The following is an 18,833-nucleotide window of genomic DNA, read 5'->3' on the forward strand; positions in this document are numbered from 1 at the left end:
TGGTTATAGAAATGAATATGTACAAAAGTGCAGAGAGAAAAAAGAAAATATGAAAAAGATGTTATAGAAAAGTGTAAAGATCAACCAAAACTATTCTACAGATTTGTAAACAATAAACTGAAAAACAAACAAGACTTGGAGAAATTGAGACAAGGAGGAGTTGAATACACTGAGGAAATGGAAATGGCAGAAATTATGAACAAACATTTTAAATCAGTGTTTACAAGGGAAAATATACAACCTGAAGAGATTGAGTGGAAGGAAAAAGTCCCCCCTATGGAAGAAATAGAAGTAACAAAGAATGAAATATTGACACACTTGGGTAATTTTGATGTCAGAAAATCGCATGGGCCAGATGAAATAGCAAACTGGATTCTGAAAGAATGCAGGAATGAACTGGCAGACAAAATACATAGCATAATAAGCAGTTCCTTAAAAGAAGGAAAAGTTCCAGAAGATTGGAAAAAAGCAAATATAGTACCTATATATAAAGGAGGAAATAAAGAAGAACCTACCAACTATAGACCAGTCTCTCTAACAAGTACAATAGCAAAAATTTGTGAAAGAATTATCAAAAGTAGATGGGTAAAATACTTGGAAAAAAACAACGTACTAAATCCAAGGCAATTTGGATTCAGACAAGGACGATCATGCGTCACCAATTTAATATGTTTCTATTCAAGGCTAATAGATATAATACAAGAAAGAGATGGATGGGCTGATTGTGCATTTCTAGACCTAAAAAAAGCTTTTGACAAAGTACCACATAAGAAGCTGCTTAAGAAATTAGAATATGAAGGAGGAATACAAGGTAAATTGCTAAATTGGATGGAAGACTTTTTGCAAGAAAGAAAAATGAGAGTAGTGATAAGAGATCAGCACTCAAAATGGAATGAAGTAATAAGCGGTGTCCCGCAGGGAACAGTTCTGGCCCCAATAATGTTTGCTATATATATTAATGATATGGATGAAGGAATTGAAAGCTATATGAGCTTCTTTGCAGATGATGCAAAATTACTGAAAAGAGTGAAAACTGAAGAAGATTGTGAATCACTACAGAGAGATCTAAATAAAGTACAAGAATGGAGTAGGAAGTGGGAGATGGAGTTCAATACAAAAAAGTGTAGTATAATGGAATTTGGAAAAAGCAAAAACAGAATAACAGGATCATATAATTTGGGAGAAGAAGGAATAAAAAGAGTAGAAAATGAGAAGGACCTGGGAGTCATTGTTATGAATAATATGTCACCTGAGAAACATATAAATAAGATTTTTGGAGAAACCTATAATTTAATAAGAACAATCAAAGTGGCATTTACATACCTGGATGAAGAAATGGTGAGGAAAATTCTAATCACCCTGATAAGACCAAGATTGGAATATGCAGCAACGATATGGTCACCAAGTACAAAAAAATGTATAAAAAAAACTTGAAAGAATACAAAGAGCAATTACAAAATTGGCACCAACACTCTCAAAACTATCATATGAAGAGAGACTACAAAAACTTAAACTACAGACACTAGAGCAAAGAAGAGAGAGAGGAGATTTGATAGCTATTTACAGAATCATGAAAGGCATAGAAATTACTGATAGAGAGAATCTGATAAAATGGGATGACAGAAATACAAGAGGACACGGAAAGAAAATAAAAAAAGACAGCTATAGAAGAGATTTGAAAAAGAACAGCTTTCCTCACAGAGCAATAGACAGTTGGAACAAGTTAGATGAGAAAGTGGTGTGTGCAAAAACAATACATGAATTTAAAAATAGTTTAGATAAAATGAGATATGAAGACGGGACCCCACGAGCATAGCTCCCCTTCCCGTAAAATACAACTAGGTAAATACAACTAGGTAAATACACACACACACACACACACACACACACACACACACACACACACACACACACACACACAAATATTGTACCAATATATAAAGGAGGAGGCAAAGAAAATCCAACAAACTATAGACCGGTATTCCTTACAAGCACAATTGCAAAAAGATGCGAAAAAGTGATTAAAAATAAATTAATTAAACATTTGGAAGAGAACAACATACTAAACCCTAAACAATTTGGATTTAGGAGTGGGAGATCATGAACTACAAACTTAATATGCTTTTACTCAAGATTAATAGAAATAATACAAGAGGCGGATGGGCAGATTGTGCTTTCTTAGACTTACAAAAGACATTTGACAAAGTACCACACAAAAAACTACTAAGAAAAATTGAGATAATAAGTGGAATATAAGGGAAATTATTGGAATGGATGAAAGATTTCTTGAACGGAAGAAAAATGAGGGTGGTACTTAGAAACAAGAACTCAAATTGGGAAGATATGATAAGCAGAGTCCCCCAAGGCTCTGTATTGGCTCCGATAATGTTTGCTATTTGTATAAATGACATGGATGAAGGCCTGAAATGTTATATGAACTTCTTTACAGAAGATGCGAAACTGTTAAAGAGAGTAAGTACAGAGGAAGGCTGCAGATCTTTTCAAGAAGACCTGGACAAAGTCTGGAAATGGAGTCAAAAGAGTGAAGTGAGTTTCAACATTAAGAAATGTAGTATAATGGAATTTGGAAAAAGCAAAATAGAACCTCGGGTCAATATAGAATTGGTACAAAAGAAGTAAAAAAAGTAAACTCAGAAAACGACCTAGTAGTAACAATCTCAAACGATATAACACCAGACAAACATGTCAACAAATTAGTTGGAGAAACTTTTAACTTATTAAGATCAATGAAAGTGGCCTTTGACTACATGGATGAAGAGATGGCAAAGGAAATGCTAGTTACACTGATAAGACCAAAATTTGAATACTCAGTGTCAACAAATTAGTTGGAGAAACTTTTAACTTATTAAGATCAATGAAAGTGGCCTTTGACTACATGGATGAAGAGATGGCAAAGGAAATGCTAGTTACACTGATAAGACCAAAATTTGAATACTCAGTGTCTCTATGGACACTCATTACAAATAAATAAATAAATAAATAAACTAGAAAAAATTCAAAGAGCAATGACAAAGATGGCACCAACACTGCAATTTGACATACGAACAAAGATTGGAGAAACTAAATTTACCAACCTTAGAACAAAGAAGAGAAAGAGATGATTTGATAACTATTTACAGAATTATGAAAGGGATGGAAATTCTTGATAGGGGTGACCTATTAAAATGGGACAGAAGAGCTACAAGATGACACGAGAAGAAACTTAAGAAGGACAGTTACAGAAGAGATTTGAAAAAGAATGGCTTTCCACACAGAGTAATAGATATCTGAAACAAACTGAAAGAGGAAACAGTGAGTGCTAAAACTATGCATGACTTTAAGAAAAAAAATGGATGCTGAAAGATACAACAGCGGGTTACTACGAGCATAGTCCTCCCGCAAGATAACAACTAGGTAAATACACATACACACACACACTAGCAAAAAGTGAACACTAAAAAGGTATATGGATAAAAAGAGACATGAATGATGAGGAGAGAGAAAGAGGAAGGACACTAAGAAACGCAGCTAAAGAAAAAAAAAAAAAAAGAAAAAAAAGAGAAAAGAACGGAGACCAGGAAAACGAAGTTCTATTGGAGAATGTTAGACAAGAGACTGAGAAAATTGTATATTCAAGAAAAAGAAACAAAAGGAACAAAGAACAAGATGGAGAGAGAGCAGAAAATTAAAAGTGACTTATACTAATGTAGACGGATTAATCTTAGGACTAAATAAACTAAGTGATTACCTGTCAGAAGAAAAACCAGACATAGTGGGAGTTGTGTAGACAAAATTAAGGGGTCTACTATTACCAAAAAGTATTGGACATGGATTATATAATTATTGGTTTAGAAATAGAGAGGAGAAACAGGGTGTAGGAGTCATGTTCTTGGATAAGAAAAACTTAAATATGACGAAAGTTACAAATGGAGAGAACAGGGTGGAAATGATCACAACAAGATTTGAAGATAGTGACATGAAAAGTAGAGCTTGTGGTGGTTTATGTGGCCCAAAAACGGCGTCTTGGAAAGAGGTTACTCTAAAATGATAAAAGATACAATACTTTCATCAAATGAGATACTGGAGGATGGAGGAAACGTGGTACAAATGTTAGATTTTAACTACAAAGAAATCGCTGCGCTGCGAGCCGTTACTCCAACTCTCGTGGGCGGGGAGTTGGGTGTGTATGTGCGTGTAAGGTCACAGCATTATCCCTAGATCGGTCATATATGAGCTCTGAGCTCTCTTCCGGGAGGGAAATAGCCGTCGATCACGAGTCCAACACGTGATCCAAGACCATGGTGAATCACACACACACACACACACGTTTTCGATTTCATGACTTCAGCCATGGTGCAATCTCCAATCTTTGTTATCGCCTCAAATGATTTCCTGAAATTTTTCTTCCTTTTCCTCCTCTCCTTTTCCTTCATACTCTCCTTCTCCTTTTCCTCTCAATATTCCTCTTCCTCCTCCTTCTCTTAAAATTCCTCTTCCTCCTTCTCCTCATAACATTCCTCCTCCTCCTCTTTATCCTCTTATTATTCCTCTTCCTCCTCCTTCTCCTCTTAATATTCCTCTTCCTCCTCCTTCTCCTCTTAATATTCCTCTTCCTCCTCCTTCTCCTCTTAATATTCCTTTTTCTTCTCCTCTCCTCTTAATATTCCTCTTTCTCCTCCTCTTTATCCTCTTATTATTCCTTTTCCTCCTCCTTCCCCTCTTGATATTCCTCCTTCTCCTCCTAATATTCCTCTTCCCCCTCCTTCTCTTAACATTCCTCTTCCTCCTCCTTCTCCTCTTTATATTCCTCCTCCTCCTCTTTATCCTCTTATTATTCCTCTTCCTCCTCCTTCTTCTCTTAATATTCTTTTTCCTCCTCCTTCTCCTCTTAATATTCCTCTTCCTCCTCCTTCTCCTCTTAATATTCCTTTTTCTTCTCCTCTCCTCTTAATATTCCTCTTTCTCCTCCTCTTTATCCTCTTATTATTCCTTTTCCTCCTCCTTCCCCTCTTGATATTCCTCCTTCTCCTCTTAATATTCCTCTTCTCCCTCCTTTCCTTAACATTCCTCTTCCTCCTCCTTCTCCTCTTTATATTCCTCCTCCTCTTTATCCTCTTATTATTCATCTTCCTCCTCCTTCTTCTCTTAATATTCTTTTTCCTTCTCCTTTTCTTAATATTCCTCTTCCTTCTCCTTCTCCTCTTAATATTCCTCTTCCTTCTCCTCTTAATATTCCTCTTTCTCCTCCTCTCCTCTTAATATTCCTCTTCCTCCTCCATCTCTTAATATTCCTCTTCCTCCTCCTTCTCCCTTCTCCTCTTAATATTCCTCTTCCTACTCCTTCTCCCTTATCCTCTTAATATTCCTCTTCCTCCTCCTTCACTCCTTTATTCCTCTTCCTCCTCCTTCTCCTCTTAATATTCCTCTTTCTCCTCCTTCTCCTCTTAATATTCCTCTTCCTCCTCCCTCCTCTTAATATTCCTCTTCCTCCTCCTTCTCCTCTTAATATTCCTCTTCCTCCTCCTTCTCCTCTTAATATTCCTCTTCCTCCTCCTTCTCCTCTTAATATTCCTCTTCCTCCTCCTTCTCCTCTTAATATTCCTCTTCCTCCTCCTTCTCCTCTTAATATTCCTCTTCCTCCTCCTTCTCCTCTTAATATTCCTCTTCCTCCTCCTTCTCCTCTTAATATTCCTCTTCCTCCTCCTTCTCCTCTTAATATTCCTCTTCCTCCTCCTTCTCCTCTTAATATTCCTCTTCCTCCTCCTTCTCCTCTTAATATTCCTCTTCCTCCTCCTTCTCCTCTTAATATTCCTCTTCCTCCTCCTTCTCCTCTTAATATTCCTCTTCCTCCTCCTTCTTCTCTTAATATTCCTCTTCCTCCTCCTTCTCCTCTTAATATTCCTCTTCCTCCTCCTTCTCCTCTTAATATTCCTCTTCCTCCTCCTTCTCCTCTTAATATTCCTCTTCCTCCTCCTTCTCCTCTTAATATTCCTCTTCCTCCTCCTTCTCCTCTTAATATTCCTCTTCCTTCTCCTCTTAATATTCCTCTTCCTCCTCCTATTACGACTACATTTCCTCCTCCTACAATTACTGTTCCTTTCCCTCTCCTGTCCCTTCTTGTACATCTCATCATCATCCTCTTTCTCCCTTCCTCTTCATCCTCATCCTCTTTATTATGCTCGATCATCAGCCAAACCTGTTTGTTCAGTCTCGCAGCATTTGGTAATTTTGTAGTTAACTTGTCTCGTTTTCTTTCTTTATCCTGTTCATGTTTTCTGATCCTTCGTATTATATCCCTTCTCATCTCTTATTATCGTTTATCTCAAGTTCTATTTTCTTTTACCTTACCTCGCATTCTTTTATTTCTTCTTTTTGTTCAAATAACGTCGTTCGATTTCTTTTTTTTTCTTCCCTTTCTCCTACTTCCTCCTCCTCCTCCTCCTGTTCCTCCTCCTCTTCTTCTTCTATTATCATTATGATATTTAATTAGTACCAATATGATAATAATAGCAGTAGTTTACATACAGTGATAAAACTTACTTATCTTGTAGTATTCCAGTGACTGACTTGTTGAATGCAATATGATTCCTGGTTAAATGTCGCATTCAACACACTTGTTGAAGCTGCGTTTCCACCGAGGCAAATCAAATGCAACATGTTGCCTCTGTTGCCTTGGTGGAAATGCACTTTTATGTCTTCAAACATGTGTGTAGGGGGCGCACCACTGTCCTAGATTTTTGCTAATACCCATTATAAAGCGTGTGTTGTAGTATTATTTGACTAATTCTATTCACATTGTGGATGATGAATAATTATGTAATCGATGATTTTTGTCACAGCATAGGCTAATAGGAGCAGTATCGTCCTTTCCCAACCTACTTTTATTTTTATTAGTGATTGGAATTCGGAAAAAGCTGTAACAGGCATGAATGTTTAATGACAGAAAGACCGAGAGATCGGTGATGCTTTATCCTTCAACACAAATGTGCTAATGCGAACATCTGCGAAATTCCATCCTGGCATGTACATAAACAAAGCCGACGTGTCAGGAGGCAAGCATGTAATATTGAATAGATTCACAGGATACTTCGTCCCTGTTTCTTGCATGTTTCAGTTTTGCAAGCACAAAATATAGAGTAAGTATAGGCTTGAGTATTAATACGACTTTAGATGAAAACGGATCAGAGATTGGGTTATTGGGTAGTTTTACAAATCACTGTAATATGTATCAATAGATTTAAAAAATTATTGCACGAAATGAAATGGGGTGGGTACCTTGATTGCAAAGTAGTGTTTCGTAACTGAAATGATATCTGTTTTCTCTGTAAAGATCCTCTTTGGGATATTGACTTAATAAGTTTTATGCAAGTATTTAAAGGACTTCAGTGACGTGCCTGTTAAATGATATTGCTGCTATTATTATTATAATGAGATGATTAATCTGTGTAAATAGGGAATATTGAACATTAATTTGTCCCTCCACTCTAGTCTACTCCATGATAATTTTTTACTATATCTGTGACTCCATCTCCTTGTCACAACACTCGCCAAGGATGAAAGTGATGGTTATTACTACTGAAATAGTTAATAGGTCTTTGTAAATTTTTGGTTTTTAAATACATTCATGAGGGATAAGGGGATGGAAAGATACTAAAAAATTAGGTATTATTTTAGTTGTGCACACCTATGCAATGTAGCATTAGAAAATTAAATGATTTTGTAAATTATAATACGTGAATGTAATATATGATTTTCTTGGCGGAAATAAATAACAAAAACCTTTCTATAAGCAAATCTACTAACGAAGGAAGCTGCTAGGATACAGTTCAGACACCATGTCGTCATCTGTCCAGTCCAGTCACTGTCATTAAGACAATGGATCATTGTGTACTGCGTGTTCTCTAACTCAGGTGATATTAATAAGTACTGTTACAAAGACAATAGGGCTTCCTTGTTTATGAGAGAACATGGGTTTCTGCCGTTGTTTGTTAATTGCCTGAGGTACAATAATCAGGCTGTCAGCATTCATGACGACAACAACGGCCTGGATAATCTCTAGAATTTGAGGTACTGAATTACTAAATATAGGTTAGGTTAGAATAGACAAATTTATCATCCTTTCATTTCTTCGACCTTGGCATCTATCAAAACATTGTGTATCGTTCAACCACCGTGACTTCATTTGTTAGTAAATCGGTTGTAGCAATTTTTTTTATTATTGATCTATGCCAAGAAAATTGCATATTATGTTGATGTATTATAATTTACAAAATTAATGATTAAATTTCTATTGCTATATCACATAGTTGTGAACTTCTAAAAATGTACCCAAAATTATAAATGTAAAGAATCAACTCATACCTAGAAAATTACACAAAATTTGACAAGAGCAAATGCTTTGCCATACCATGGTATCATGGACAAGAGAAGGAGCTTAGCATTTATAGTGGTAGTCATTCTTCTGATTAGGAGTTCCACCCATATAACTGATGAATAAATGAAGAGGAAAGTTATTGCAAAGGCCAATTGATTTATCATAATTGGTTCAAGATATCCACGAATGATCATAGTATATTTGTAGGTTATTCAGCAACAGTTGTCTTCTTTTTGTTTTATTTTATTCTAATTTATTTATTTACATATTTCGCACAGGATATAGGTACAGTAGCTGTACTCTAAATTTTCAATTTTCGATCTCATTTTGGTAGGCTAACATAGTCTATGAAAGCTCATGCCATGTCATATATGTTACCAGTATGTACTCATCATGCATCATGCAACTTGGAATTTATGAATTTTATACAAATCTTCAGCTAACTACTTACGATTAATTCAGGTGCTCCCCAGTGGAACAACTGTTGAATTCTTTTCTGCCATGGTTGCAATACAACTCCAGCTGAGAAAATTTTAACTAATGATTGAACCAGCTGCACATTTTAATGGTAATTCAGTTGTTCAAGGTCTCTTCTTGTAGAGTTTACAATAATGTTGATATTTGTAGGTTTAAACTACATTTTGCAACTCTTCTAACAAGGTAAATTTAGAATCAAACTTCAAATTTCACCTGGAGTGACTTATCAGCATCAGCCATTGGGAATTGTGGGCAGAACCACAGAAGTGGAACTCAGTTCGATCATGTGCAGAAGTGTGCAGCACTCCTACCCATGAAAATTTATAGTAAGGCTGCTGTACCTCTAATCAGTTTGTATTTATTTATTTAGGTTTTGCACATTTAGGTCATGAGAAAAATCTTGTGCACCCAAACAATAGATATAAAAAAAAAAGAATTAATTACCTGGTAAATTATAGACCTTCCTACAAATCTATAACCCAATAAGTGGTAATTTTTTGCACCCACCTTCCTCAGCATAGAAACTGAGAGTTCTGGATGTAAAAGTTTGCAGGGAAGAGAACAGGATTTTCAGATAATTTGGTGGAAGGGAAATTGAGAGTGAAGGAAAAGTGGAAGAGGAGGAAAGAGAGAGAGAGGGTAGCACTGAGGGGTAAACAAATGAAATGAGAAGGATAAAGGGAAAGAATACTAGAAGCTGAGAGAGGTGTTGAAGGATAGGGGGAAACAGGAATAGAAGAAGAATGGGTTTATTGTGTGTGTCTATCTATCTATCATCCTCTTTATAAGAGAGGTAGCCAAGTCAAAGACACAAATCCACTTCCACCCATCCACTTGTTTCCCCCTTATCCTTATCTCATCTTTCAAAAAAATAAAATAAAGGGACAATAGAAAATGAAAATGGATTAACTTTGTTTTTTTGTTTCCTTTTCCTTTTTCAACCTCATCTACTGAAAACTTAACAAGATGGATAATGATGAAGGCTACACTGATTCAACAACATGGCAGGTAATTATTATATACCACCATACTGCAATAAGATTAAAACTTCCTCTCTTTGAGAGCTTTATAGAAAATTTCATAAGGATCAAGTTTTACATAAAAACCCTCATTCACCATGTAATTAGCATTGTAAGACTGAATTGAATAATCTAGAACAGTGGTTCTTAACCTTTTTTGGCAGCGACCCAAAATTTTGCACAAATCAAGCATCGCGACCCAAGCCTACATAGATATACGAATTGTCTTTATAAGTAATATGGTTATGCTTTTAAAAGCGGGTTTTATTTATTTTTTATCTAATGGTCTGCTTAGAATCCTAAAACTAGGCATCATGTATTTTAATTATTACAGTATATAATTATAATAAATTTGTAGTGGGAAAATAATTATTTTCTGCAAACCCTTAGCGACCCAATAAAATGGCTTGGCGACCCAAATTTGGGTCGCGACCCAGGGGTTGAGAACCACTGATCTAGAAGTACCCAGAAAAAATTGTGGAGAGTATATCGTTATTGGTACTTGCCGTTGGCAGGAGGTTGCATATTCTCTGAAAAAAATATTTTATTGAAAGATTGTGTATTAATGCATAAACATTTTGTAGTTAGTACCATCCATTTACTTTTAGCCATGGTTTAGATAGAAAGTAGTTTCCATTTTCAAAGATTTATCTTTTTTTTTTTTTAATTCAATTTAATCATTGTATATTAAATTATTGTTGCTTTCTCAAATTAAGGTATTATTGGTAGGCAGTAGAAATACTTTTTTTTTTCAGGCTTGGTTTGATGCTGCAGTCGTGCTATGGGACAACACTTCTGTCATCTTCATTTTTTCACTTATTGCATCATTAGTAATCCTTGTTATTACATGGCTTGTTGTGTCAGAAGAAAAATTACCAAAGCCTCAGTCACAGAAACAGGAAATGAGTAGAAGTACATCCGCACATGATATTATAAATGATAAACCTGATAATGAAACTTGCCAAGAGAATGCTTCTGATGAAGATGTATGTATTCTCTTTTGATTTGATGCAATTTTCTTCTTAGTTGTATTGTCTGATACTGCATTTACCTTAGTTTATTGATTTTTCTCTACACTAGCATTTATAAACAACTCCTAAGAATTACACCTATGTATCCACAGCATGCTACCCAAGAATTAAGAAAACAAAAACATCCTAAAAATAGTACAAAATAAAGCATTAAGAATAATAACTCCAGTAAAACAGCAGAAGAGTATTTATATATGGAAACCAAAATCCTTCTCATACAGCAGCACATAGAATGATAGGCACACAGTACCTGTACAGAATTGTATCAGTCATTCTCATGTGCTTCTCTATGGGGAGAATTTTTGTCTCTGAGAGGCCTTTTTCTCATTATAAAGAGATGGCTGAGTAAGCATACGCCCAACCCACACCTATCCAAAAACCCATACATTGGATGAAGTGTCATCCCGTGTCCTTTGTCAGTTTGCTAATATCATAAGCAGTGGAGTAAGACACAATGCATCCACACAGTTGTCAACATGGATGGGGTGGTGAGGGATGTAAATGTGATGGTACCAGGCAGGAGGTTGATCCAACTCCAATTGTATATATTGTGTTTGCCACAATCTACCAGCATGCCACTGGTCTTGTAGCAAGTTTGTTTTTTGACAGTGATAAAAAAAAACCCTCTTTTGCTCCACCCACACTTTAGAAAATATATGCCGTGCCATTGGCATTGATCTTGCTTGTGTATAGGCTAACTGTCCTCAATATATCATGTATCTTTACAGGACACCGTGGAGTATTTACTTGATATTGCTAACCACATTCCCGGTGAGGTGAAACGAGCACAGTTACGGGCCATAGAGAAGACTGTGGAAAGTGAAATGACACCAGAACAAAAGGAGAATGAAATGGAGTAAGTATTGGCTAACATATTTATCTCATATTTTAGGTTGAGGGCTTGTCTTTTTTAAACATTCCACCAGTTTTATAATTTCATGTTGTCAGCTGCTATGAGTCTAGCTTTAAAGAATAATAAGGATAAAAGTAGTTAGATGAATATATATTAAATGAAATATATATATATATATATATATATATGTAAAGGATTTTGGAAGGAGAGTGAATTTAGTGGTGCTGAAGGACCTTGGTGGTAGAGTATAAGATAGACTGATAGATGGAGTAGTAGGGAGGTTCTGTATATTAGGTAAGAACTGTAGTGGAGAGAAAATGATTTGTTTAGAAAGGGAGTTGATGAAAAGCAAACACAGTGTTTAAGAGAGACAATAATAAGTTAATGTGTGAAAGGGTGATGGAGGGGAGGGTGGTTGATGGGGCATTAATGGACTATGTAGTGGTTTTCAAAGGGAGGACTGGAAGAGTTCTGGATGTAAATGTTTGCAGGGAAGTGAACAGGGGATTTTCAGATCATTTGGTGGAAGGGAAATTGAGAGTGAAGGAAAAGTGGAAGAGGAGGAAAGAGAGAGATAGGGTAGCACTGAGGGGTAAACAAATGAAATGAGAAGGATAAAGGGAAAGAATACTAGAAGCTGAGAGAGGTGTTGAAGGATAGGGGGAAACAGGAATAGAAGAAGAATGGGTTTATTGTGTGTGTCTATCTATCTCATCCTCTTTACAAGAGAGGTAGCCAAGTCTAAGACACAAGCCCACTACCACCCATTCACCATCCTTGTTTCCCTCTTATCCGTTGTGGATAAGGGGGTCATCTCTGTCTCCTGCCCACTGTCTGGCTCAGAAGCAATGCAACAAGATACCTTTGGTATATGATGGAAGTAAAACAAATGACGTGTATATATGTAATTTATTCATCTTGCCCATACGTGAACAATCATCATACCCTTAAATTAGGTGGAATTTTTCTGCATTGAGGAATGCAACCCCCTGATCATGATTGTTTAATAGGGGGAAAACGTGCCTGAAATTTGCAGCCTGTTCAGGAACGTAACCTTCATAACTCAAGGGTTGACTGTATACAGGAAAGGAGTTATGTATGTGGGTTCCTGTCTTTTTTGCATCATTTTACCGTCTATCTACATATAAAAAGGCATTTTACCTCTTACAAGGGAGGTAGCCAGCCATACCTAGCTTTAAATTTGTTTATAATTCGAGTTTGGCTTTATATCTTTTAAGTTATTTCAGGTAAGACCTTTTTGGCATGTGTATGTATGTAAAGATTTTTTTCAATTTGTTTCCACTGAGTATTGATATGCATTCCAGGGATTAACAGACATTGTATTAGTGGAAATCCTGCAAGGCTTCATGGTTCCCTCTCCAAGGGGTTCTCCAAACATACACAACAGTCACCACTGAGTATTAATATGCATTCCAGAAAGTAACAACCATATTATTTCTAAAAAACAATCAATCAATTGTCGGTTCAAGTTTCACTAAATGGAATTCCTGGAGCCCCACAGTGGATGACAACAGGCCTTGGAACCGCCCACAGATTCCTTCGGGATTTCTTTGGACTGCTGTATTTGTTGTATCACTGTGGGACTTGTCACTGGCTGAGTGTGGTAGGAAGAGAAGTGCAGTAGTCAGTTGTCAGCTCCTCATGTATGAAAAAATGTAAGAAATACAGTTGAAGTCAATAGAGATTTTGGGCCCAGTTTGGAGACTAAGTGTCAGCCCCTCAAGGCTGCACCTCCTGATGAAGGTGAGGGGGTTCATTGGTATTGAAAATGGGCAGCTTCACTGTCCATCTTGCTGGAACACCATATGCAGTTACTCGTCATTTATCCCTCCAGAGAACACAGCATGAGGAGTGATATGAATGTTAATATTGTGTCATATATATTTGCCGGACTTTTCCACAAATAACTGCTGTTCCCATCCAAGACCAAATGATATTCCCTGTCAGTTTTATACATGTTCTTCTTTGAGGTGAACACTACGATCATGTCACTTCTTTCTTTCCTCTCTTTTAATAGTGCCAGGTCTGATATGAGGGGTGGGTAGGTTCAATGGCTCTTGCATAGGATTATGTGGCTATCACTTTTGTGCTACTATATGAGAAGGAATCTGGTTCTCAAGTGCGTATTTTAGTGCTGCCAGTTATTATTTATGAGGCTATGCTCGTGTCATAACCCAGGACTAAGTTATGTCAACATACAATCAGCTTGGCATTAGACACCAGTTGCCGCAGATACAACCACCACACAGAAGACAAAGAACTTCTAACATTACACCAACCCACATCCACCCTTTCTAGACAGCAACTTAAAATCTCTTCTCTGAGTTAATTATGGGTTGATGGCTGTGACTAGTTTCCTGGGGGCTGCAGATCTCTTGCAGAAGGAAACCAGTACATCAGATTGATTTATTACTTTGTGTATGTACAACTGGGGGCGAAGGGTCGCCATGTAAATGTGGTGGGGGTAAACCAGTTGTTACTGTCAGGCCCTGCTGTGGAGGTGCTGTGTCTTGCTGCATTGCCTCTGAACCAGGTAGTGGGTGGGAGGCAGGGATAGCCCTTTCTCCACAAGGATCCAAGGTAAGTGGGAAAACAAAAGTGTGATGGGTGGAGGGTGGATGTGTACTTTGGCTGGTTACCTCCTTATAAGGGGAAGAACCCAGACTTTCTTTTCTGTTTTGATATTTTATATTGGATGCTGTTGTTTCTACCATTTGTATTGTAAAATTCAAAACCCTTGACAAAACTTTACTACCATTTAGCCACCCCAGTTTCTATAATCATCCAGTCTTACAGAGAAATATTAGACTTATTTTCTTGCAGAATGCAGAGGAAGCAGTTAGAAGCTATAGCTAATCTAATGCAGGAACAACAAGATAAGTTTGGGGACACATCCATAGAAGATATTAAGAACCAAATGAGCCTCTATTGTGGATAAGTGTGATGCACCATATTTATGAAAATTGTGGAGAAGCTAAGAAAAGCTCAATATATTTGATACCACGTGAAAATGAAGCTTTCTCCACCATTAAACTTTGTTTGACCAAGTGTTTTTAGATTAATAGAATTGTAGTAAACTCTGAAAAACTTTCATATTAATATGGTAAAGTTATTCTTCCCAAAAGAAAAAGAAAAAAAAAATAGGATGTAATGTTGTGGAATTCACAAATGGTTTTGCCACACGTAACTAAAATGTGAAAGCACAAGGATTGTATGGGTAGTGCTGCAGTGTCCAGCTTTCAAGCAGCTGCACCAACTGTCGAGATAGCGAGGAGAGGAAAATGCCCACTACCCATCCCAGAAGGATGGCTGTATCCAAGACTTGCCACCGATGTCAAATGGTCACAACACTCCCCACCTCCTCAAAGAGGTTGTTACATGAAGACCACAGGTTTTCTGCAAGAGAGACCAGGGACAACAGATTGATTTATTGATTATATGGGTGTTTATAATGGTAACAATTGTTTCATTGGATTTGAATGGAAAACCACAACACCACAGTGGCTGGCAGCAGTACATGAACCCACTCATAAATCTCTCTGGGAAGAAACTTTGGACTCTTGTGTGTATTGCATTAGTGTAAGACAGTGTTGTGTCACTGGCTCAAAGTAGTAGGCGGGGAGCAGTTGCCAGTTATCAGGTCTTCTTTTGTGAAAAGGTGGAAGAAATACAATGAGAGTTGATATAGATCTTGGGCCTTGTCCAGAGACCAAATGTCAGTCTATCAGGGCTGCACTTCCAGATGGAGCTCAAAGTGTTTACATAATTTGAAATTGGGCTGCAGGATAGGTGATTATGATATCCATCTTGGAGGACCACCACTGGTCTCTGTGTCAGCACCCTAAGAGGAGGGAGACAATCTCCAGTTCAGGCATGGCTTCTGCTGTATATCCTCCACCTTTTTACATAAAGACAATGGATAACTGCTCCCCGCCTCTTGTTACTGTAACCTTGTGACATCAAAATTGTCCCACATTAGTACAGGACAGGTGACAGTCTAAAGTTTCTTTCCACAGAGAGGGACCAATGATAGGTACTCGCATGTGCTGGTTTGGCAAGGTGGGCAGCATAGCTACCCATTTTCAAAACCCATCAGCCCCCTAACCTTCATCTTTGTAATCTTAGTAAAAATGAAAATCCATGTGAACAAGTTGCATAAACACGGCAAAGGAAACATGGACTGGAAGTGAGGCGTTTATTTCTGACGTTTCGTCTATTGACTTTCTCTAAGTCAATAGACGAAACGTCAGGAATAAATGCTTCACTTATAGTCCTCCATGTTTCCTTTGCCATGTTTATGTAATCTTGGTAATCAGGAGGCACAGCTCTGAGGGGCCAACACTCAATCTCTGGATTGAGCCCAAGATACATATCTCTTTCACCATTAGCTCTATTTTTACACTTTTTCACACATAGAGAGCTGACAAATGGTAACTGTTCTCTTCTCCCTACAACTTTTAGCCAGTGACACAGAAACAGTCCTACACTGATACAACACAGATAATAGTCCAAAGTTTCTTCTCAGAGCTGTGGGATATTCTGAAGATCATTACAAGCCACTGTGGGGGTGCAGCTTTTCCGCTTGTGAAACTTAGGGCAACAATTGATTGAATCCGAGAAAGATCTATGGGAGGGGCCAAGGACCTTTGCCAGCTGCTATGGGGCTGTGGGTTTCCAGTCAGTAAAAAGCAAGGCAACAATTAATTATCAACTTCATATGCCCATGTGATGGGTGGGGAATTGGATATGGTTAGACTGAAGGAAAATGGGTGGTGAGCCAGTTGTTGTTTGCTGATGATACTACACTTGTGGATGGGTCAGAGGAGGGTCTGAAGCAGTTGGTGTGGTTGGTAGTAAGCTGGAGGTAAGTCTTAGTGAAGAAGGGTGAGAGAAAGTGGATAGTTTTAAATATTTTGGGTTGCATGTAGCAGGGAATGGAGGGGTGGGGGTAGAGGTAATCTGTAGAGTGTGGGAAGTAAGCAAATGTCTTGGGAATTGGAAAAGTGTCATGAGAAACAGGTGTCTGGAGATGGGTGTGAAGAACTGACTGTACAAAGGGGTGATTGTGCCTACAACACTATTGGGCAGAGACTTGGAATTTAAGGGAGTCAGAAAGAAGTTTAAGTGTGTCTGAGATAAAGTGTTGGAGAAGATATGATGGGTATTATGATGAATAGAGTAAGAAATGAGGAGATGAGAACAGTGGAGTTGGAAAGGGAGCTGGCAGATAGGGTGGGTAAAAGAACAGTGGGATGGTTTGGGCACATGGAAAGAATGAATGAGGAAAGGCTAGCAAAAAGAGTATGGAAGGCAGAGGTGGATAAGGTGAACCTGAGGGGAAGACAAAGGATAAGATGGATGGATAGGGTGAAGTGGACTTTGAGTAAAGAAAGAATACCTCTTGAGCAGGGGAGGGGGAAGGTAAGAAATAGGTGTAAGTGGAGAATGGTTGTGAATGGAATATCAATTCATGCAGCTTCAAGGGTTTTCTTCTCATCTTCTCTTTTCTTACACGAGGGGACAAGGAGGGAGGGTTGTCATGTTAATGAAAAAACAGTTGGCCCTGCTGTGTCTTGCTGCATTGCTTCTGACCCAGGCACTGGGCTGGAGGCCGGGATGATCCTTCATCCAAAAGGAGCTAAGATAAATGAGTGATGGATAGGAGTGGGGTGGGTGTGGGTGGGTGCATGCCTTGCTGGCTACATCCCATGTCAGAGGGAAGAAGCCTTTTGGTATATAGATAGAGATGCCATTATCCTCAAATGAAGTGACAAGGCACAGAAGAGAAATGTCCTCACTCATTTCACTCACATTCATTTTATTCATTCTTTACTGCTTGAAGCAGATGAAAATTGCACTGTCTTTATTCCTTAGGTATATTGTCAATTCATCCATCAGTATACCACTTTCATGTAACAGTATGTAACCTTGATGTATGCTTTCTTCTTCCACAACAACAACAACAACAACATCTTCCACTCGTTCTGTTAACTGTGCACATTTTCACATACTTGACATTCTGACTACAAGATCTTTGGCTACATTTAGTTCATCAACTCCCCTTGCCCCTGACCTGCCCCTATTTTATTATAATAGCACCACCACTTCATGAATCCTTTAAGGATACATGATATTAATTATTTCCATGACATATCCAGACTACCTCAGGTTATCCTCTTCTAATCTTTCAATCCCATTTGTGCCTCATTCCCTTCACATATCTCATCAGTCCTTAATTTATCAACTGCCTTCCGCACTATTTCGCTTGTCTTTCCTCACCCATTCTTTACATGTACCCAAACCACCTCAATACTCTTTGATCTACACTGTCCAACAGCTCACTTTCCATCCGTATTATCTGGAAGGCAGAAATGAATGGAGTGAACTGAAAAGGAAGACCAAGAATGAGGTGAAGGGGGCTTTGGATGCAAGGGGAATGTCTGTCAAGCAAGGAAGAGAGAGTACAACAGGTAGGAGTGAATGGAGGGAAATTGATGAATGGTTGATGCAGCCCAGAAGTGGGTCACCATTCCTTCATGAGTGAAGACTTATCTCTGAATGTAGAAAAATGCTGTCTCTGGTCCATAAACACTTCTCTCCTGTCTTCGAACTTATTTTCCAGCCATAACTTATGTCCTGCTCTCTCCTTCCTTTCTTTCCTCCATCCCATCCTCCCTCCCACCTACTTTCTCCTTTCCCTTTCTCCTTCCCCCTTCTCCTTCCCCCTTCCCACTTCCCACTTCCCCCTTCCCCCTTCCCCCCTTCCCCCCTTCCCTCTTCCCTCTTCTCTCTTCTCTCCTCTCTCTTCTCTCCTCTCTCTCTTCTCTCCTCTCTCTTCTCTCCTCTCTCCTTCTCTCTCTCTCTCTCTCTCTCTCTCTCTCTCTCTCATTCATTCATTCATTCATTCATCCAAATCTGGAAGACACCTTGGTAGGTCCCATTGAAAGACATTCTTGGGTTGAGGATGTGTTCTCTTCAACCGCACAGGCCTGCCTTCATTCAGACATGCCAGAGTATGTCTGGCTGGATACAGAAGAAGCTTTAGTGTAGGGGTAGAA

At 38.1% G+C, this 18,833-nt stretch overlaps 1 protein-coding gene across 2 annotated transcripts; it reads left to right on the plus strand.

Moving 5' to 3' along the window:
- Window positions 1-6,992: 6,992 nt before the first annotated feature.
- Window positions 6,993-18,442, plus strand: LOC143019937 (uncharacterized). Of its 2 annotated transcripts, none has more exons than XM_076175926.1 (5): window positions 6,993-7,136; window positions 9,818-9,859; window positions 10,626-10,856; window positions 11,630-11,757; window positions 14,599-18,442. In XM_076175926.1, exons 2-5 carry the CDS (start codon window positions 9,818-9,820, stop codon window positions 14,711-14,713), a joined length of 516 nt encoding a protein of 171 aa, XP_076032041.1. In that variant the 5' UTR covers window positions 6,993-7,136; the 3' UTR covers window positions 14,714-18,442. The 2 variants fall into 2 exon arrangements, with proteins under 2 accessions (XP_076032041.1, XP_076032042.1); XM_076175927.1 differs by lacking the exon at window positions 6,993-7,136 and adding an exon at window positions 7,249-7,267.
- The last annotated feature ends 391 nt before the right edge of the window (window positions 18,443-18,833 follow it).

Source organism: Oratosquilla oratoria, chromosome 38 (assembly GCF_046742065.1).
Source record: "Oratosquilla oratoria isolate Oo_2021 chromosome 38, ASM4674206v1, whole genome shotgun sequence".
NCBI classification, from domain to species: domain Eukaryota; kingdom Metazoa; phylum Arthropoda; class Malacostraca; order Stomatopoda; family Squillidae; genus Oratosquilla; species Oratosquilla oratoria.